This window comes from Spea bombifrons, chromosome 4 (genome assembly GCF_027358695.1).
Source record: "Spea bombifrons isolate aSpeBom1 chromosome 4, aSpeBom1.2.pri, whole genome shotgun sequence".
Classification (NCBI taxonomy): Eukaryota; Metazoa; Chordata; class Amphibia; order Anura; family Pelobatidae; genus Spea; species Spea bombifrons.
The window spans coordinates 87,952,462-87,976,110 of NC_071090.1; the positions used below are offsets into that span (position 1 = coordinate 87,952,462).

At 36.6% G+C, this 23,649-nt stretch overlaps 1 protein-coding gene across 2 annotated transcripts in view; it reads left to right on the forward strand.

The window, feature by feature from the left end:
• NTRK3 (neurotrophic receptor tyrosine kinase 3) overlaps positions 1–23,649 on the forward strand; it is a 246,687-nt gene that overhangs the window by 91,857 nt on the left and 131,181 nt on the right. For both annotated transcript variants that reach the window (XM_053464460.1, XM_053464459.1), the window contains exon 4: positions 16,794–16,862. In XM_053464460.1, the coding sequence (XP_053320435.1) occupies positions 16,794–16,862 (69 nt within the window). The remainder of the gene's footprint in view (positions 1–16,793; positions 16,863–23,649) is intronic.

Below are 23,649 nucleotides of genomic sequence, written 5' to 3' on the forward strand. Positions count from 1 at the left end.
GAGCTGTGAATTTTTGTTTACATTTTAATGTCACTCACACTCTCTCACATTTTCTCACACTCACATTAACTCTCTCTCGTGCTTTCTGTAATGTCTCCCTACCTTCTACACTGGTGGCTTCCATGTCCCTGTCTATTTGCTGTGGAGCTTCACTTCTTCTCTTGCATCTTCTTGTAATTCTGTCTTCTTTCTTTGTGAACTTCTCCTCTTAGTGAACTTTCGCGAATGGGCAGAGCTTCCAGGCATACCCTCTCTCCAATTGGCGGAACGGGGGAGAGGATGTCTCTGAGGTTCTGGGCTCTTCCGGAGGTGCACCAAGAGGCCAGAAGAATGCAGATAGATTCACAGAATGAGAACCGCAGAAACGCTTCTCTTTCTCTGTGAATCTGTCTTCATTTTTCTGGCCTCCAGGTGGAGGTTCCGGGTACAACCTTCGCCCGATTGGAGGACACAATGGGCAGCAGACAAAAAAGAACACAGAAAAAAGAAGACAGAAGAAAAGAAGCGGAGCTGCCCGGAAAGGAGACAGGGACAGGAACAGGGAAAGTGTTTTGGAACCATCAGCTACTGATTTCTACGAATTTCTTGAGAAAATAATTGAACTGGACCTTTTTTTTCCTGAGTTTTAGGTACCTATCAATAACCATCAGTAAACAGGTCTCTGTGCAGCATCTGCACTGCACTGTTTGACCCCCTGAAGAAAGGAGAAATTACTGATAGATCACTCTATTTCTTAGTAAGACATGTTTCTACTTGTTAATCCTTCAACACTATTTGTGCCAGCCTTAAATCAAATAACTACTTGAATTGCTTTTTCTTTTGTTGCTAAGCAACAGGCGACTGGACAGATGCAGAAACCTGATGGTTTTATTTACCTAAGAATGAGGACTATTTGTCACTTCTGCAGATCTCGGTACACTAATTGCAAGAAAGATCAAAATGAATACGAGATAAGGGAGAAATGATTCTTCTGAAAGGTGTAAGAAACTGCTTTGGTTGTGGGTATATAGAAATACTCTAAACCATTTTCTCAGTTTAGTCTGGTATTAATTATTCTTAAAGGTCAACTGCATTCATTAAAACATCCTTCTGTTCAACTATGTTATATAAAAATTAATTGCAAGTCGTTTAGTAGCTAACAGAGAGTTCTTTGGAAGACACCAGCTTGGTTTACTCTCTTTTTTTTTCCAAACAACTTTAAATCCTGGCATCAAAGATTTGAAAAAATAGATGTAAGAACAAGCACGTGTTGCAAATATTGTAAAGTTCTTACTCAATGTTAAATAGGACAATTTACTAATACAAGGCCCATGAACCACTTACACATATACAGTGTCTGTGTATATATATATATATATATAGATATATATATATATATATATATCTATATATATATATATATATATACACATATGCATTGTATAATCCCTGTACACAGAGAGCCATATTCATTCTACTGATTATCAGCAAAAATGTCAACATTTACAGTTAGGTTCAGAAATACGTACCGTAGATGCATAGAGTTTGACGACAGATAAGAACTATTTGGCCAATCTAATCAGACATTTTTCCTGGTCTGGTCCCATAGTGAGGGTAACTTTTTGTCTATCCCATGCCTGTTTAAATTCCCTCACTTCCCTGCTACCTTTTTTGTGAAGTGTACGTTTCCAACTTCCGGTTTTCTGGAATTACTCCTGCCAATATTGATTGGTTAAATAAGTCTGCCATCAATTTTGCCAGGACACTTCGAAACTCTTTTAATACATTTGGGTGTATCCCATTGGGTCCCATGGATTTGTTTGGTTTTCTTCTGTAAACATCCCTGTTTTACATTGGCTAGATCTTTATCCTCATTTATATAATTTGTCTTTAGTTTAATTATTCTGGGTTTATGTTTTTTTTCTCTCACTTATTTATCTAAAACGGTTTTATCACCTTTTTGTTAAACTGGCAATTTTCTCCTCAGTGTGTGCTTTGGCACATCTAATAATGCACTTTTGTCTCTCTAAAGTTAGCTTTATATTTGCTCCCATTTTCCTAATTTTGAGAGGGCACACGTAGAGTTTATTTATTGTGCTTATCTTCCCCTGGGGCTTCAATCTAGGGCAAACAAAATTAGCCAAAGTAGGCCGTATTTTGCCCATCCACTACTGTACCAGCCTTTCTGTATATATATATATATGGGGTAGTAGAAGTATTATTAAACACTCATCTACAGATACCAGACAAGCCAGAAGGCTTGTTTTTCCCTCAGAAATCTTATGGTGCTGCCAAAACCACAAGGGATTCTGGGTAGGCACATGCAAATAAGGTTAACAATTATCACCTTTGCCTCTATATCCACTTTATACATGGATCCCTTGAAAGTAATTGCCCGCTGTACAAGACAGCCTTTAGACAAAACTAATTATATATATATATATATATGTGTGTATATATATATATATATATATATATATATATATATATATATATATAGTGTTATGGGTCCCTGGGGTGGAGTATCCAGAAGAACAGGGTGGGCTGGTGCTCCATCAGCCTTATAGGTTCATTTGAATCTATGGTTTCCAGTAGTGGATTTACTTGGGTGTGTACTCCAATACAGTTCACTTCTCTTTTAGTTGCAGAATGTGGCTGTTCCATTAGGCATTAGTAGGTTGACATTTTCAGGCAACCATGAACACAAGACTTTTGGCATCCATTAAAGTTTTGGTAGCAAATACTGTGGCGGAAGCTTGGTAGACAGATGTCATTTTGACCTAGCCTGTCATTTAGAGCATGTTTTTAAATATAACAAGAGAATAAATCATTGTTGCTATTGTGATAATGTACTAGAAGAAGTATTAAAAGATTTAAACAACATGACTTATTTTTTTCATTATTGTGAAAAAAAGATGCCACAATAGAATTGGCTGTATGACGTATCTTAATTGATTTCCGTCCCGTTAAGAATTTTCAATCCCTTCCCGTGCTCTGTCTTTGTGCATCTCTGCAACAAGTCCTTGCCGCAGCGGCTGGACATTCTGAGTATCTCTGCCCTTCTAATATGTGACTATTGAAAAGGCCAAATGTATGAGATGTGGTTGCTAGGAAACACTACATATGCATTGAAATCAAGGGCAAGGTTTATTTAGCCGGGAACACAAAAGACATACATCAAGGAGATTTGATCAGGAGAAATATCCCATTTCTAAAAAATACAAAAAGAAACACAAATTAGTTTTATTAGCGGCAGTTTGAAAAATAATGTTTTGTCCAGTGCAATATAATATTTGTTTGAATTTTAAGGATTTTAAAAAGAAAACCTTTATTATTTATTATTCAAAGCAAGGCTTGCAGAAATGTCTTGTTAAGAGTTTGGTAGAAAAAAAAGACCTTTTTACTTACTTGCCGATGCTTATTCCCATTTGTCGTCTTAGTCCTGGTTTTCCTGTTAGAAGAAGGTCGCCAATCGTTAAGGAGCCGGCTGTGTCCATAATGTGAAAGATGACCTGGAGATTAAGTGAGGATCCAATTGCACTTTATAGATACAGCCAGCTCCTGTATGGTCGCATTTTTCAGAAACCACCATGGACACAACAACAGACAAAACAAAAAACAAACTCTTTGGTTTCATTTTTATTTAATGTTTTAATATAATGCACATGCCATGTGTCCACTATCACCTATATATTTGGGACAGTTATATTGCTTATATACTGTAATTTTAAACTACCATACCTTATTGTTCCCAATGGCAAATTTCTTTTTATTGTTCATGGTTACCAATGATCATCTGTGCTCCAACTAATACATTACAATGTGTCCATGCGTGATTTAATGTTTGATGTAATGTACATTTAAAAAAGGGCTTTGTAGCAGTTGACCCCGTTCGGTGGTATTGTATATACTAATTCACTGATTTTGTGCTCCCAACTTGGATGTGATATTTACAGCTGATTAAGATATTTCTGCATTAATATATGAGGATTATTACTTCTGCCACTGGCGCCTCTCTGAGCTATTTAACAGACAGCATGTAACCCGCGAAGGCACCAAGACGTGGAAGATCTAGAATACAACAGAAAGAACATCCTTGGTCATTAACAGCTTGGCAATCAATGTAATGTCTGGCACCACATTATCAAGTTCAGACATTGCTTCTGTGCAATTCCATATGCGGCAGTCGTGTGTATGCATAAGCAAGCCATGTACGCAATCGGCAATGATCTATATTCACCAATTCACAGCATTTTGGCTAATCAAAAAATGTGCTTAGCTTTCTGACATTTCAATTTGAGGCAATATTTACTGAACATGATACAATGTGAGCATTTAGGATTATTTGATACAGCTAGGGACTGAAAATTAGTGGTTTTCTTATAACCAATGAGGGCATATGGAGAATTGGAAGTAGTAGAAATAATTGTCTCCTTCCACCTTATAAAATATACACTTTCATGATTCTTGTCATTCATGGCTGATTAAAGTATCTGGTGGATATCTTTTTTTAAAGAACGAGAAAAGAGAGAGAGAGACTTATACTAACTTATTTAATGCAAAAAGAACATCAAGATGCAATACACCTGTACTCATGAGTAGTGCATCTAATTAGTGATATAACTAATGCACTGTTTAGAGCAGTCTTATCAAGACGTATTGAATGAGAAAACATTGATCATTCTGTGTTACTCTACATTTTCTTCCAAAAAATAAACAGCATAGTGCATGTTATAGCTCGTTACCCAGGCGCACACCACCCAACTGTTCAAATGGCCAAATAGGGCTTTACCGAGGTGATTTAAGTGACTTTTTAGTGATTCATAGGTATTTATAGCACAGTGAAATTTGTTGACATAATTTAAATCCCAAACACATGTTCCACTGTTTATATTCACATTATTGTGATAGGACCGTTGAAGACGGTGATACCCAGCAAATATTCTGGCATCCAGAGGGATACCAGCGCAGGAAACACGTACAGCTGGGTTTGGGTCCCAGAGAGGCACTGTCCCTACTAAATCATTGGGACACTTGGGAGGTATTCCAGAAACAAACATATGAAACAAAAACAAAAGAAAAAAATTACATTATCATGGATTTGACAATTTAGCTGTATTTGGCGTCTGATGGTAACCAGAACTTCCCTTAACCAGAGTCCCAGGGCTAGTATTGCTCATCTCATAGGTCTTCACACTATGATCATGTTTTAACACCAAAATTAACTTCAGGCACTTACAGGCATTTAATAGTAAAATTTTACACTTAAAATTGACTGTTAAGGCACTTCTATATGAATGGCATCGGGGCCATTGTGGGGATCACTAAGCAGCTGTGTCATTTTAAGCAGTTGCCAAAGACATGAGCCAGAACATTACATTTTTATAGTCACACAGAACGCAGCATGCATATCATAATGTCAAGGGCAGATTGGGTACATGTGGGGCATCATCAGCCAGGGGGTCACTGGCCATTTGCCCGGTGTGCCAAATTTCCAGTCCAGGCTTGAATGGCAGGGTCTGAATCTGGTAGGGCATTTACCTAAAATAACTTGTCCTAACTTGGTAATTTATAGTGAAAGATACACAGGATGGTCTATTTCAGTAGAATTTTAATGTAATATACATTTTTTAAACCTAAATAACACCTCAAGTATACTTTTTAAAAACTGGATAGAACATTGTTTAGACAAAATGTAGTATTTCTCAAGAAAATGGCACCTAGCCATATTTTCTTGAGAGATGCACTTTAAATGTGCTGTTCCATTTAACGGTACAGCATTAGAAACATTATTCCTCCTACGGTTGAATGGAGAATATCTTCCAAGAAAAAAAAGTCTTTAAGTCGCATTAAAAATGTGCCTCATTCATAATTTTCCAGGGAATGCTTGTCATATGACACTAAAGCAGACATTGGTAGGTTGTTGCCATAGAAACTGGAAAAAATCCTTCAGAGAAAGAATAAATAAAAGAATAAAGTGACAGGTTGAGAATTATTTAATTAACAGCTTTAATAAGCAAGAGAAATCAATTAATGTTTTGTCTAAGTGGGACATCATCTTGAACCTTGATGCCAGCAGCATTGAACAAAATCTTAGTCGCATTTAATGGGTTACTGCTGCCTTGCATTCCTCAATTTGTTCTAATTTTTAGAAATAAAGATGTTTTCTCTTGTGACATGATGCTCGCACCTTGTGCAGCATTTGGTTATACAAGAAATGAAACATACGTTAAATCTCCAGCAGGTAGGTAGAAAACTGGGAACCATAAAATTACCAGCTGAAACTAACAGGCTCTATTACAACTTGTCCCAGATTGGTAGACAGATGGCGAGTAACAGAACGACATCACCAGAGGGTGAACTTCTACAAATGCTTGGCCCCGTAAGACTAAAGAGTTCCATTTAGAATGTCTGATATTACCCCACATAAAAGAAATGTATATATTTGTCCTTATAAATATACATTCAGTGAATGCAAAAAATATAACATAAGTATACTGTGTATAGCACATTGATTGTATAGCTTGCAGGTTTTTGTGAGAAAGCTGTTATTGTGCTCCACCGAAGAGGGACAATGATATAAATAATGCAAAAAAAATTATATATATATATATATATATATATATATATAAGTAGAAATGATTTCATTGAGAGATGTCACATGTACATTGAGGTCAATGAGATGTAAATTCAAGTCTTATGAAAGTAAATACTAGACACGTACCAGCTACAAAATAAGTTAATAAATAAATGACAGTAAAAAATATATAAGAGAGCTTATACTTTTAGAACATGGGCTGTAACCCAAGTCACAAGATCTCAAAAGCTAGATGAACCATAGTTAAATACGTATCTCCTTGAAGCGACAAATATCAAATGAATTCTGTTTCTTATAGGATTTCTAATTCACTGCGCTTCTTGACATTAATCAATATTTTTCCAGTCCGTATTATTTGTTTTAGAGTATGCGGTTGTATGTTGTGTATTAAACACCGAAGAAACATATCCTATAAATAGACATTACTCTCCTGTTAATATTTTGCCCTTTGGGAGACCCTTGAGTTGTCATTTCCCTTTATAACACCTAATATTACTATCTTAGTGATGATAATGAAGTATAATGGAATCCATTTGGAAAACACATTTTGTGTTAATGTCTATTTCATGTGTAAATAATATGTGTTTCATGTGGATGGAACATAAGCAGGTTTCATTTTTACAAATTAATCTAAAGTGTGATGTGGTCTTTATTGTTGTTTATAGAAATTCATCTGAAATAGACCAGTTTTGGATGCCAGCAATTTAGCCTCTTTATAAATGGTTAGATTGCTTGGCACATATGAGAAAAATACTAGCGTTAAGAGGCACATGTTTAAAAAGCATCAGGTTGCACACTGGGTATTTTGCCGACCAGGGCTCCATAAAGAACAGGTGGCCATATTGGCACAAACTGTTCACATGAAAGTGAGTTATTAGAAAATATATTTTTCGTTGAAGGGCTGGCAAGGGTAGCAAAGTCATTTTCACATTGATCTGTAGACAGAGTGGTTTAGTAACATCCTGTACACATATCTAGCCAATTGAAGATACAATGGTAGCCCTGATTTGTGTTAAGCTACTGTATTTTTTATTTGTCTATATACATTGTATGAAAATTAAAATCTAAATTATTAATAATATGAAAAATTGATTTCTGCTTCATAGGATTTAGAATAGAATCAAAAAGAAAGGCAAGGAAAAAATTGCGTTTAATGTATGTATTACAGCGAGAAATAATATATTTTTAAATATTTTACAATATTTTAATGTTGGATTAGTTTGTTTTATTTTAATAGTACATATTAATAATAATGTAACCTTTAAACTTTTTTATGTAAATATGATAAAGCAAACACTTGGTAATAGTATTAACAGGTATTATCTTCTAAGTATCATCTTCTTAAAAACTCATTGAAACAAGCAATTTTTTCCAATATGTCTTTATATTTTCTAAAATAATAATTGGTTTTGATGAGATGCAATAAAACGAAGAAATACTCCATATTTTATTGCAGATATCCAGATTCTTTTTTTGGCGTAAGTAATAGCAAGATGATGGTGTTTGTGGTGACGTCCTCTCCCCTGATTAAAGGATCAGGGAGAGAATGTCATGCAAGTGCCACCATATTGCCCTAAGTTCAAGTGAGGTCCTCTCCCCCGCAAGCACCGCCGGGAAGCTCCCGCCACATGATGTCCACGGAGATGCAGATGAAGATTGAAGAGAGGGAAGAAGAAGATGTAGAAGAAGTGAACGAGAATGAGAATTTGAGAGAATGAGAGTTTGTCAAACCTAACAAAATTCAGTAAATTTGCGATTCGTATGAAAACATGCCTGTACGTATGTCGAAATTCTTATATTTCTTGCACATATCATAATACTTCAGTTTGGCTACATTGTGCAGAACATGGTACGTCAGAACATAATTAGAAATTTATTGTGTTTTGAAAAGCTGTACATTAATTTGATTAGCTTTGCACACCTTTACTTTCTGATTAAAAGTGACAACAGTGGCCTTTTTTGTCTAATTAGAAGACTTCACTTTATGATTACAAAGTACTTAATATTCTCATGGAAATAAAGAATAGCGAATTATGTTTTCTGTTGAAAGCAATAATATGGACATTTAATAAGAAATTAGAACAGATTTAAGTGTTGCTGATTTAATAAGAGCTGGAAACAGTTGCCTCTGGACATAAAAGCATTTGCCTTCTAATTTTAGTACCATAAATAGTTCTTGATAGAAGAAACCTAAAAGCACTTTCCCACAGTGCAATGTTTTTCTGTACTCTTCTATGTTATTATATTTCTCTTTTATGACAATGACTTCTATTTGTTGTAGGCAAATAATAATTGTTAATATGCCATTATTATGATTTTTTTTAAATGTATCTTGACACTGGAGAATAGTGTGTACATATGAAACATGGGGACTCCTAACCTCATATTAAACTGGGAACTTCATGGGATAGGTTACCCAGACCTCTTTCTCTTCAGGGGCTAGCTTAGAAAGCTTTTCATGGCTGTGAAATGGGCATTCAGTAGGCAAGGAATGGGCATGGTAAGATAGTGACCTTGAGGCCCAGTGAAGCAGAACCTTTTTTCAGTTCTCTGAATCAATCCACCATGTAGAAATAGTGGAAAGACCTCTTTTCTCCAACTGCAAAAATTTCTTTCCATTTTCTGGTAAGGTCCTATCGCCAGAAGGAAGCCTACCTCTGCTGTAACATAAAATATAAAAGTTATTGCATAAACACCCAAAATTCATAGGTACTTGAAATGCTACATACTGTAGTTATGTTAAGTTTGGAAAACAATATCAAGTCAAGAGAAATGTAACTAGTCCAAGAAATTACTTAGGATTGACCCATATGAAGGAAACCCCCCACACCTTTTTCTCCACCATACCCAATTACGCCCCAAATATTAAAGTACAAGAAATTACTTTATGATACCAAAGTCAACCTCGCCAAACCCTAAAAAAATCTATTGAAAACCTATTTATTAATGTTTAAAATATGCAAGTGCAGGAACAGCAGGGGTAACAAATGCATTCCTGAGCACTATAAAATACTTTAGATAATTTCCTATCTATAAAAGAAGATACATTATTAAAATACGGGAGGGTGGGCAGATGCTACAATGTGGTCTGGTTAGAAACTCTAAACTGTTACATTACCTTTTATATCATTTATTTCCCACAGCTTCTCCTCAACCGTTCATCGTTTCTTAACCCTATGCTTTCCTTTTCTATAAATTGTTACAGCAGCTTACATTGGTTATATAAGCATAGTCTGAACGGTCTGGCTACAGGTTGTTTGGATCCCTAGTCATGCTGCCCTAGAGCATACAGCTTCAGTGCTTTCTTTTTGGTGTGTTCTGCCAGTCAGAAAGCAAGCTATGGCCACCAACCATAAAACGCACAAAAGAGAGCATAATTGCACCCCTTTATCTGTTATAAATTGGAGCACTAAAACTAAAATCACCCAACCCACATAACATTTAAATGTATTTCTTTGTGATCTTTTGTGTCAAATTAACTTAAATTGCAGCAATACAGGTAATGATTGCATCTTGTGGTTATCTTGTGGTAATGAATTTATATTGTATTCCTCTCATGTTCATGAGGTTCAAAAAAAGCTTTTGTGCCCCATTTAGGTGTACAAAAAAATCCCTGTACTTCTAAATGTAAATTAGCATTTAAATGATAATGTCAAATGGTAATTTACAAAACCTGTGTGCAGAAAAGCAATGCAGTTTACAGACTTCTTAGAGCCTTTCCCATAGATTTCTCAGTAAAGGCAGCACATGGGGGCATGATAAAGACAAGGCCTGCATACACAAAGCATTCCTCCAACATTTAAGGTGTAAAAGGCAGGGCCAGCTCCATGAATGTGGTCATGGGCATCATCACCCACTTGAGATTCAAGAAGATCCACCGTGAACTGATCAGCTTAAAAGCATCACAAGGTGGCCACTTGGGAGCTGTAATGGAGGTCAGGGGAGATCAGAGGCTTTCCCCAACTGGGCCATAATCACTGCCTACCAAAGTGGGGCAGCTACCCAAGACAGCAAGAGGGTGCTTGACAATAGGGACTGTTGGAAGGTCTAGTGGTGGGGGGAGAAGCAAGAGCCAAAGCTATCTTAAGACCTGCTAGACTTCTGGTGGTGGGTCACTGGTGGGTGCATTACCAAGGGGAGCATTTGGAAAGAGAGTCAGGGTTGTTTGTTTACGACTGAGTTGATTTTTTTTTTGGTGTGTGTCATTTGCGCAGTGGTTAGTATTTGTTCAAGCTGTGCTTGTGTAATTTGTTGACTTGTGCATGTATGGCCTTCTTTTTCCCTTCTCTCTATAGATTTCCTTTGTTTAGACATTTTTATGATGTCTACAGAATTTGGCAGAGTTACCGACCTTTTAAAAAAGCAACCCTTTGCCAAGTATAAATAAAAATAACAATATTAAAATCAGAGAGCAACACTTTATTTGTTATCAGGAGTGGGGGGAGGAAGTAAGCGAAATATGCCTTAGCATAAAAATCCTGAGAATAAAACAGACTGTTGTTTGTGAACTGAACTTTTTCTTGCTTACTTATAGATCGGAACACAGATAAGTCTGTTTTGTTTCCTTAGTGATATTGAATGACTGAAATTTTCTTGGCTCAGTGGAAATTCAATTTTCTCCTCAAACTCCTGGTTTAATGTAAAAAAAAAGTATAACTTTCTTTAACTTATTCCACAAAGTTTGCTTCTTTTTAAGCCTGGTAATTTTCTATTTAAAAGAGCAACCTCTTACATTAGCGTGAGCGTTGCAATTATTCACTATAAACAGGTAAAAATACTATCCTATAGTCTCACTAGTAAAAATCGGATGAAGATTGATTGCGTGTTTATCACTAGAGAACCCCCCCCCGCACAGGTATCTAATTTTTACATGTTGTTGAGCAGTACATGTAAAATGCTACATTGTGTAATGTATAAAGCGACCAAACAGCATCATTAGCAATGTTGATATTGTGATATGACCACATGACATACCATGTACTAGGACATGTACTAGGACTACTGTTCATACATTACCCCCACATATAAGCCAAAGGTAGCCCTCCACCAGTTGTGGACTAACAACTTTACAACTTCGATTAACATGAGAGAGCGACTTATTGACTACCTAGTTTTATTGGGGCACAAATAGTGACTTGGATGGACAAGGACATAGAAAATGGTTTGTAGCTGCTCTTGGATAACATGAAAACACGTACAAATCTACATTATTAAAGTTTTGTACATTTTATCTATATTAGTCAGGGGATGACTAGCAAAGGAATAGGCAGGTAGTAGCTTCTATTATCTGGCAATTATCAGCCAAAATAAAGAGCTATCCAGTGACCTGTTCACTATCAGAAATGTACAAAGAACAAGAGGTCATCATCTGAGACTGGAAGAGCAGAGATTTCATAGAAAACTAAGGAAGGGATTTTTTACAGTAAGGGCAATAAAGGTATGGAATTCCCTGCCTAGTGTATTGAATACAATAAATGCCTTCAAAAAAAGGTCTGGATATTTTTATTGAAAAGCATAACATACAGGGCTATAAATAATAGAATCAATATTAATATTTTAGAGCTTCTTGATCCTAATAGAAATCTGATTGCCCTTTGCCTTCTTTTGGATCAAAAGCAAAAAGAGTAGGTAGATGGGTTGAGCTTGATGAATGTATGTCTTTTTTTAAACTAAATTACTATACAGTGGTAGCATAAACAGCAAGAAACAAAATATAACACATAGAAAGGAAGGTATCATTTCCCTAGTATTGTTATTACATTATTAAATATGCTACATACATATCATTAAAGGGACTCATAAGAGTGAATTGTGGATGTAATGGAAGGTGATACGCGGTTTTCATGGCTCAGTGAGTTCTCCCTCTCATTATAATGATAACTTGGTTATCTCTCCCCTTGACTCCATCCTAGAGAATACAAACTGACCTGTTACATAGAGCAATAAAAGTAAGAATTATACTCTAGAATGACCACAAAAAACACCATTAGGCCATACATTTTAACTTTCTTTTTTTCTGCTGCTCTAATAATGACCAATCATTTTTATATGCTTACTGCATTTTTTTTTAGAAAGTTTATAATGAGAGTTGCCCGTATAGAAGTCATACATTGAATCCAAGTATTGTTTAACAGGCAGTGTTCAGAACCTATCACTTAAAATGAATATTTTTGGAAAGCTATAGAAGAACCAGCTGTTTCTCATTTACCATTACGAGTAGTTATGACTTCATCAGTATTTTCAAGTTGTACATATAAAGATTATTCATTTCTGGATATGGTAAAAGTTCAACAGTGCTTACAAGAAATTCCCTTTTTATTTGGAAGGTGCGTTGACACAACCTGTGAAATGTTCCTGTCTTTTTTAATTCTTAAGAATTGTGACTTGATCTCTCTGGCAACCTACCACCCTACTTATCTTTCATGAAGTTTACTACAGTAATGAAACACTGCTGTACTGGCTTTTAGAAGGTTCACCCATGGGTATACCATTGTGGTGTAGGGGCCTATACCTTAAAAAATGGGCCCCCAGCACCAGCTCTTGTGCATCAGTAATCAATTCCTTGTTACCTGCATACTCTGAACAAAGACCCTGCATTACCTGGGTTATAATGTATTAACCTGTCAGAATCTATGGGGGTACGGTGCCTCCTGGCCCCTATTTCAAATGGACCTGCATACAGCTGATGTCTACCATATGCTTACCCCTAACTCTCTAACACCATATGCTGAAGCACACTCAAACACCAACACACACATAAGCACCAATGATACTAACACCATAGACTAAAATACATACACTGTAACACCATATGCTGGCACAAAATCATGCTAACATAATACACTGACACACATACACACATTCTAATGCCAAATGAAAACACACACTCAAGCTAACACCACTCACAAACATACACTAACACCATACAATAACATGTGCACACACGCACATGCTTACACCATATACACACATGCTGATACCATACACAAGCAGACAGTTTAACACCATACAGTGAAACACACACATGATAACAGCATACACACGCTAAGGTAAGAATGGAGTGAGGGATAATAGGTGAGAACCTTCCCAGGATAGGCTACCGGAGCTCTTGTCCTTCTGAGGTAGTGCCTTCAATCAGGTATGGTGCTATCTCCACCTATGGGCATTGCTTTACCCAGAAAGCCTTTGGGCAAGGAGCGTGAAAGTGGGAAGGGAGCAGATGGAATGTGGGAAGAGAGTGAGCGTAGCCAAAATCCACTCCACTACCCACAGAAAAAAGAAACTGACCCATGGAGGCAGAGGTTAAGCCTGGAGAGTTTCCATGTATGGTGATACCAGAGAGATGTGTATATTTTAGCTATGGTTCACATATGTTTGTTTAGAGGGCATATACGGTATCTACATCAAGTTTGTTGATAAATAGTTGGTATTTGTTTTAATGCTATATTCTCTTTCTAAACAGTGCATTCATAATCTCTTTATCTCTCTCTGGCTCTTCACTGTGAATTAAGATGCCTATAACCAATGGCCCGTCATATTTCCTGACATTTTTAAGTGGCATCTGCTTTTTTGGCATTGTTTATAGCTTTATCCTTTTTGTTTGGCTGGAGATTATACTTTGGCTGCCAGTCTTTAATAAAACAATGCAAACAGAAAATATTCCATACCGAATGTAATGCTTTTAAAGCTGTTGATTTATGAGCTGCTGCCTGTGAAAAAAAAGATTAATCTTATATTTTTAGATAACAAAATCTGATTACATTCTTAATGTACATAATTTCAGGTATTTTTGTACGTTGAATAGAATTGGGCAGTGAGTTTTTCGAAATCAGCAACACATACTTCTACTGCAAATAGTTTGGTGCATGGCGGAGTCTCATAATGTAATTTCTGCCAGCCACCATGTTTGAAAATGAAAATGAAAGCCAAGCTATATGCATGTGTACCCCTCACCTAATAGGATAGATATATTTTTCAAGGATAAAATATAAATAATTATGGGGGAAAGGATCTTCTAATTACTCATAAATTCAAATTTTGTACAGTGTACCAGATGTTGCCCATATGGGAGAAAATCTGACCTTTTTCTTATTTTATGCTTGGAATATATATATTTATTATCACTAGTAACTGATGAGGTTTTTAGAGTTGGTGACAAGGCATGTGAAGCAGACGTTTGCATATAGTTTACATATAGTTGTTGAGTCTGGCATAGAATAAATGTGGTTGCATCAACTTATGTAATGGAAAATGGCAGTAATATTACTGTATTTCACTATAGCTTTATTCTAGTGAGTAACTTTTTTATACAAAGGTTCCAACATACAAGTGTTCTTTAAACTAGGTGCTATCATAGAGTGGACAAAATTGCCAGGTTTCTCCAAGTGACTTTCTCTCCAGAGACTCAGCACATATATATATATGCAAATTGCAGTGTATATAGGTCAAACCTTCTCAACGCCAAGCAGCTGCGACTTTATTCTGTAATTGAGAGCACATCTTTTAGACTCTAGAGCTGCAGCGTACCGTCTGAAGATTTATTTCAATGAGCAATATCATCAGACAGCATCTAGCTCTTCCATTACAGTGACAAAAAGGGGTGGTTCCTAAATAGACAAAATGGTCCTGAACGTGCAAGATACAAAAAAATATGAACACAATATTGTTTGTTGTAAGTCTTTCTCATCTGAATTTTTATAACATGAGACATGTATAATAAATTGTACTGTTGCATTAACTATTGTTATGTGAACTGGTTGGCACTATAATATACTTACTAACTTTTCTTACTTCAGCATTAGGACACTCAGGGAGTATGGTATTTCATGAAAGTTTGCCCACATACATCGTATTCCCCAGCCTTAAAATGGTGATATTGTGAGATACCTGCAGGAAGTGGAATGTATAAATGCAAACAAGGGAATCAGCTACTCTGTTATACTTTCCACATACTACGGGCCAGCACTTTTAGGAATATTGCATGTTGGCAAGGTTTGTGCTAAATCCGAGGTGCCCAGGAAGCATAACCTGTTACTTCTCAAGACACCTAGAACCTGGATTATGAGTACATTCCAAGCTTTCTCCACATCCCTCCAAGCTTTCTCCACAGTTAAACAGCAATCTTAATTCAATATTGTCTATGCATGAGTCCTTCACTCTACTAGTGCTAGCACTTCTTATTACCTGCTAGCATTGTCTTGAGATCATGGCAGTTCTGTCTTTATTGTTGAGACGTGCCCCAAGGTAGTCGTTGTAAATGTATTGCATATAGCTTTGCACCGTTTACACATGTGGAATATTAGGCCCCTTATATACATGAAGCGGAAGCTGAAACAGAAATTCTTGCACATATTGGTTGAGGATTTTTGTGTTGCTCAAGCTTTCCCTCCTATTTACATATTATGAAAAATAGAAGATAATAGTTCTATGGTTCAATAAGGAATGAGAAATTCTTTGCCTGTTGTCTTCAGACCTTGTTGATGGTAACCAGGAGCTAAGTAATTGCAATGTATCCTTGCCTATGGGACACAATAGCACTGGACAGTGGACTTCATTCTGTAGGTAAAATCTCTGTGAGAAAGATTTTGTTGATCTCTTATTCACAGACAGGATTATGAATGACTACTTTGTGCATTCATCAGCGAGTCAAAGACCTCTCTATTATAAACAATACACTGCAATGAAAGGGTGATAACAGAAATGGATTTTTTGAGTGGAAATTGGTTCTCCTGATAACAAAGGTTGTGCTTTACATTCCTAAGGGTCCACCGCCATTTAATACTTTTTATATTTTTTCCTGGAAGACATTTGACCCAGTATAAAAAGCATGTCAAATTATATATTTTTTTTGTTTATTCATCCTGGCTAAAGATTGTATTATAGATAAGCTACTTAATTAACAAATTGCAGTCAAGTTACATATGACAATTGTGGTGGGGGGGAAATGAACGCAAACCTCTTTAGGTAAGAAACATTCATGGTGGACAGGTCAATTTTTTTTTTTACCTGGTGTAAAATTTTGACTTTACATATCTATGGACTCTATTACTATTCATTCCACAATTTGCAAAGGATACATCAGTGATATACAGGTAATACATTTTGGAGATAAGCAGAATTTTAAGCATATGTTCTTTATGTATATTTGGAAAAATCAACCTCGTCGAGAGCAAGCCCAACAGTGGTATGTAACGATACTTTTTAATCTGTTTTGCAGAAACCTCTCTGGGAACCGTTTGACAACCTTATCGTGGCAGCTCTTTCAGAACCTGGAACTTACCGAGTTGTAAGTGTTACTACAAAGATTTTTATGATATGTATATGTTATAATATATGTCCTAATGTAAAATTCACCATGGTTGCAATAACTTTTTAGGAGGCCAATGTCACAGAGACAAATATGGAATCACATAATTTCCAGTTCAGGCATGCGTGAGGTTAACATTTATTTTATATTCCTTGGTTCTTAAGGTATTTTTCATGATGTGCAGAGCAACAGCATGACCTCTAGTATTAAATTATTTTAAAAATGGTTTAATGTTAACGATAAGGTGCTTAATAATAGCATTTGCATTATTATTTGCCAATATATTCTGCAAATCTGTTTAATAGACATGAAAACTGGAACGGTCCAGGGACACGTTAGGGGGCCTGTCTTTATTTATTTTTGTTTTCGTACCGATTTTCCTTTTACCCGCAGCCATAGTTATCCGTCCTAACTCTGTTCTAACACATTAAAACCCAGCGCCTGCAGCCGCTTACTCTCCAGATGACTGGGGAATGCATTTGTCATGGAGCCAGTTAACTACCTGAAATTTTAAAGATCCCCCGAGATGCATCTTATAACCTCTTCAAAATACACAGACCTCTTTGACAGGAAAATAAGGGCTGCTGAATGCAGGGACTTGAATTATTGATAAAGTGTTGAACACTTATTTCAAAGAATAATTGGATGTTAAATCGATTCCATATTTCACAAACAGCCATTGAACTACTTCTGAAAAGTTGCCGTACAATACATAGCAGGAAGCAACGCAGCCAGAAATGCACCGATAACTCACTCCCCTGTATTAATGAAGCTAAATATTGCCAAGGGCAGCCCCCTGCTGAGAAATAAACCCTCCGAAATCCCCTGTACTGATGCTCTACTCACACTTACATAGATCACGTCCCTCTGGCCTAGTGGAAACAGACCAGACCTGTAGGAGTTGCTCCCTGTCATGGGCAGCATATAGTGTTAGCGCTCTCCTACCCCATCGGCAGCCTCTTGCCTTTCGGCAGCGCCTAAGCTTAAATAAACCTCTCAATGCATACACCCAGGCGTAGCTTTGGAAAATTAAGGAAAACAGTTTAAGGGATGGATTTGTGGTAAAATGAACATTTATTTAGATTTATCAACATTTGTTAAGTAAAATGCATAATAGTAATGCAACAATTGAAATGAATATAAAATAGCAAAAAACATGAACCCATCATTGATTTATTTTGAGGCAAAGCTACCTTACTCCCGGGATTTGACTAGAATTTCACGTTAGTAGAAACTAGGTAATAAATCTTGCGGTACCCTCGACACAGTGAATGGGATGATAATTCTTGCATATCAAAAAATCTCTTTGTAAACAGCATGAGGGACATAAACTGTTTTACTTGTGGGTACCAAGTGAACCGGCGTGAGAGTATGAAGAATTTTCACCTTGGCTGACTTTCCAGCTGTAGCTCTAGAAAAACAATTATCCTGACAAATATATTCCAACCTTACTTAAAGTCTGACCCTGACTTTTGTTTGCGCTTATTGCAAAACTTAAACACACTGGAAATTGGCTTTGTTTCAGTCTGAGGGTGCCAAATCGACATGGTATCCATCCTACTATAAGCAACAGTGTAGCTGGCCACGGGTTCTGTGTCAGATTACCTGACATTTGCAACAATGCATGGTATGGATATATAACCAATATAACCCAAGTCTGTTTTATTATAGAGATGTGATATTATTGTTAGAGTGGGTCTACGAATAAACATTATGAAGGGTGACTTGAAAAGGGAGTTCAAATACTGTTTCTGACATTTTATCTACATTTTAACCTAAACCTGATAATCAGTTACTTAAAAATGGAACCGTAATCCGACAGAAAACATACATAAACAGAGCATCCCTTTGTCACATAAAATCAGTGCTAAGTGTTACTCAAGAATAACACATCTTGGAGAGCCCCCTGGGCCAAATACAATATGACCTATAGAGTGAGAAGTAGACGAACAAGAAGATGTGATTCTCATTTCAACCACCACTGGTTCCTCATTGCAAGTCGTGTAAACAGGGCATAGAATCTCCTGGTATCTTCAGAGTGAAAATAAACTGAACGTATTATGACAATGGTAAAACACCTGAGGAAGAGGCATTATTGCAGTACACACAAGAAGAGACAAGGTAAGCCCAGAAGTACCGGAACTGACAAACCTATTTCAAGTGAATGCCAAGAAGGCTCCCAGACCGAACAAAGTCTATCATGGCAAAGCATCTCAGATTAGATGACCTAACTGACCTTCATGAACAGGACTCAGGGGGATTCATTGCTTGTAGTCAATTTTGTTCTCTGAAGCAAAACCATGTTGCTGAAAATCTAAATGAAACAACGCTGAGAAAATGCTGGCACCGGTTCCGTATTTTAAAATAACCCTTGATGGTTTGTGAACAACCATGAAGGCTAATATGTATATACTGTATGTAATGTGTATATATATATATATATATATATATATATATATACTTTGGTGGGAGACCGAGTTTAAATTATACTTAAGCCTAAATGGTACATTTTTTTCTAAACCCTTCAAATGCTATTTTGGTTTTCCCGTTACCAAAAAATGTATCTAATTTTTACAAACTAAGTATTAACAAAAATAGCACTTTATTGTGCTAAAAATCTCTGTCCCTCTCTCCCTTGTTTGCGCTTTCATAATAAAAAGTTAAAATGACATCTTTTTTGTTCTTATGCCTAAAACCCAGCTTGATACATACCACACGGGTTCATAGGCAAAAGCCAGTGGCAGTTGCAGTTTTCATAGTGATAAATGACTTAAACAGTAACAGATTAGTGACAGGCTCACAATTCCTTTTTTTTAAATCACGGTGCTTACTGGGTCTTCTGCTTATGAGACCCCGAAGCTTCCAGAATGGCCACTGTAAATTCTGAATGAATAATCTATTAGTTTATATTTGTATTTCTCCCTGACAGTCCTAAATGTGTAGATGCATTACTATGAGTTTTCAGGAGGCAGGTTCAATGCAGTAAAGTTCAGTAAAAGGGTAATCACATTTAGACTGGCAGGTGATGCATCCACTGGAAGGACCGGAGGACAAATTGTATCATAAGCTAGGGCAGAATATAAAAGTGATCTCTGAATAAAAAAAAAAAAAAACATTAAAGAGAGGCAAATTGGGTTACGATGTGTACGTCTGTGCAAACTAATGGATTAGATTGTCGCCTATAACCTTATTTTATATATTCGGCACCGTCTTAAATAATAAAATCCTATCTTTCATTGCTTTCAATCTACGTTACGAGATGCCCTATTGTCTTCTGCCTGAGACAATAATTATTAACATTGGTATCGAAATTACATGAGAGAAAGTTAATGAGATGGAGAGACATCAGTAAGCCATTTCAATTACCATAAATGAAGGAGCTATTGTCTGGGTTGTGTGATTTGTGGTACGTAGTTTTCAGTAGAATTCCTGAGTTACAGTTTACCGTGAAATGCACGTGTATATTCCATACTGTGCACGCATCACTTAGCAGAAATAGGGAAAATAAGCTATAAGGTCATTTGAGACTGTAATGATTTTAGTTTAGACTCAAGCCCAGGTAGATTTTGTTCCCTATGATGGTTTTTAACCTTTTGAATGGTTTTGGCAGAGTATTGCAGCACCAGGCATTTCTAATGAGTCTGTCTGATGTAACCTGTGACTATCGGTGCATGAGAATCACCCCAGGATTTGCTCTGCTGGCTCAGGAGCATTGAGCACTGGGCAGTGTCATACCTAATGGGCAGGAGAAATGGTGGAATGTGAATACTCTTAAGAATTTGTGTAATTTAGCTAACTCTGCCCACTCCATGCCTTTGTTACCAAGCCTGAAATAGCCATCAGGTATACCAATCATCTACACAATCATCCATGCAGAAAGGTCACCTCTGGGTGGCCCACTGCCACCGCCACTTGCCACATAGCAACAGCTGCACTGTGCAGAGAGATGACCGCTCATCTGGGTCACTTTGTGTGATCTTGCATTACAAGTGGGAAGTATGTCTATACCTACCCCGATGGGTCCTTAGTGGACACTGTATCCAATAACCCTGCATACATGTACGTGGCAGCGTTCACATCACAAATGCAGCATTAGTGACACATAGGTCATCCTAGGTATCATCTAGAATGCCTAGGGCACCTAAAGCCTGTTAATCTATCAGTGAGGAAGAACAGGAATTCCTTACGAGTGCATGGCTAATCCTTCTTGTAATGCTGAATGATCCTTTATTAAGAAATTACATTTTAAGGGGAAACCTTAAACAAAGCTTGCTATATCATAAATAATTAAGCTACCTGTGAGTGTAATTGTAAGTCATAGCATAAGTCATAGCATAAGTATGGAGACTGCAAATGGCATCTGACATCCGATACGGGAGCCATGTATTGCAGTGAATCCCCATAGAAGTTTCCCTTAATGTAGGTCACATAGGAGTTATACTGCTCTTTTTTTTATCAAGATAAACCATTATCTGTAAACAATATAACCGTTAATATCTTTTAATTTAATGATATTCTTATCAGAGCAAAGAGGAATTTTGAAAGCAACAAACCAATTGAATTGTTTAGTTGAGTCTTATCTGGTTGGGATGCTTGGTTTGTCATATAGTTACCTTTAGCAACTCAACCCATCAATACTTTTTATATTGCTGCCTTTAGAGTGAGCTATGCAAATTAGGAATATCAAGAGAAATGTGGACATCTGCTATCTTTACAAACAATTCCATATTTTGTTTAGTATGCCATTGTTTGAATTGAGAGCACTGGTTTTGTGCAACCTGGCATACATTCTATTTACCATTTTGCTTTATTAGTGTCTGAAGGGGTTTCCAGATTATTAGAACCCCTTCCTGGGACTGTGTAATGAAAACAACAAATATTTACCAACACTTTGTGTGTTCTCAGAGGAAGGAAACAAGCTGGCACCCTTAGGTCTATTTTAGCATCTTATTCAGTCAAATAATAGTCAGTGTTATTGCAGTAACACAATGAAGCATCTGAAACATAATTATATGTCAGATAAATGATGTTTCAGCTATGTATTTTCCAATATGTGATAGTTTATTTTTAAGAAGGGGGTTATAGCAGTTGCTTTGTAGTAGGGGCATAACCTCCTGCAAAAGATACCTCTGAAAACCTGAAGAACCAGGATGTTTAACTTCCCAGAGCTTATGCTGGAATAGAAAAAGGCCTTCTACAAATTGGAAGCATAGCATTTTCCAAAATGTCCCTTTCAAGACATTTACGACAAAGCAAGGTCCATAAAGACATGGTTGGATGAGTTTGGTGTGGAAGAACCTGACTGGCCAACGCACAGAGCCCTCACCTCAACCCAATCGAACACCTTTGGGATGAATAGGAGCGGAGACTGCGAGCCAGACCTTCTCGTCCATTATTAGTGCCTGACTTCACAAATACTCTACTGGATAAATGGAAACACCCCAAAATTGTGTGGAAAGCCTTCCCAGAAGAGTGGAAGCTGAATGGATCAACTACATATTAATGTCTATGTATTTAGAATACAAAGTCCCGGTTGGTATAATGGTCATATATAAACAGGAAACCATAAAGACCCTCTCTTTTGGAATGAAGGATTCTAAAGTAGCTTTTTGAAATGCCAATTATTCTCTTGCAATTTTATTAGCAGACTGAAACAGCCATTAACCATATGGCAAACACTGAAGCAATATGTATTGTCTATTTCATTAGAGAGTGAAGGAGACAGTATATGCTAACAACCATTCCAATCTGTGAACAAGTTAATCTCTTATACCCTTATTTCTCCTTGTTTTTGTTTTTTCCATTTAGCACATTTTCCCCAGTGTTAATATCTATCTCCAGACTCCATTCTTATGTGCTGTTAATTTTCAAGTTTCACCACAAAGTAACTAGGGAGATTGAAGCTGATGTGCTCAGAGGAGACATGATGGAAATGGGGATTTGTTTTCTCAAATCAAGTGTCATCGCATTGAAGCTCTGTGTCTAAGTAGGAACAGAAAGCCTTTATACAGACGCACAAGCAATGTGCTTTATTTGGTTTTGTGATTTACACTGTCAGCTCACATCATATGTTTGTATAATTGGAAAAGGGAAAGGTACCTAAGTGTGAATGGCACTTTTTAAGTTATTACTATGTGATCTTTTAGGTTTATTACAGCACATCAGATAAAACTTTGGGTCATCCCCTACTTTTTCCATTCTTAACGACAGACCCAGACAATATGACAGAACACTTTTAGAAGAACCAAAAATAATCGCTAAAGAAACCCTATGTTGTGACCATTAATAGGAGCACTGCAACCCCCCAGAAAAAAAACAACACAAAAAAGCTAACAAACCATGCCTCAACACCCTTGAGGGTTGGGGAAATTTGCTATTTTATTGTTGCTTAAGTGTTACTTAATTAAAAATAATATATACAGTAGATATAGAATTCATCATTCACTTATTAATGGGGTCCTCTTGATGTAGTGGTCCTACGGTTACATTTTCTTACTTTTAATTTATTATTAATTAGTAATTTGTGTGACATTTTGTATATTATATTAGAAAGGTGGAGGTAGGTTTTTTTTGTCATTAATGTAAATAAAATCCAAGGTTTATTTTATATCTGTTGAAGGTTCTTTACCTTCCAAAGCTGTTCCAAAATTACATTTGTTCCATTAGCATTTATTGTGAAATGAATTCATATATTTGGATATGATTAGAATATATAAGTCAGGGAAAAATATCTCGGAGACACAAAGCTCTCAACATTAGACCACTA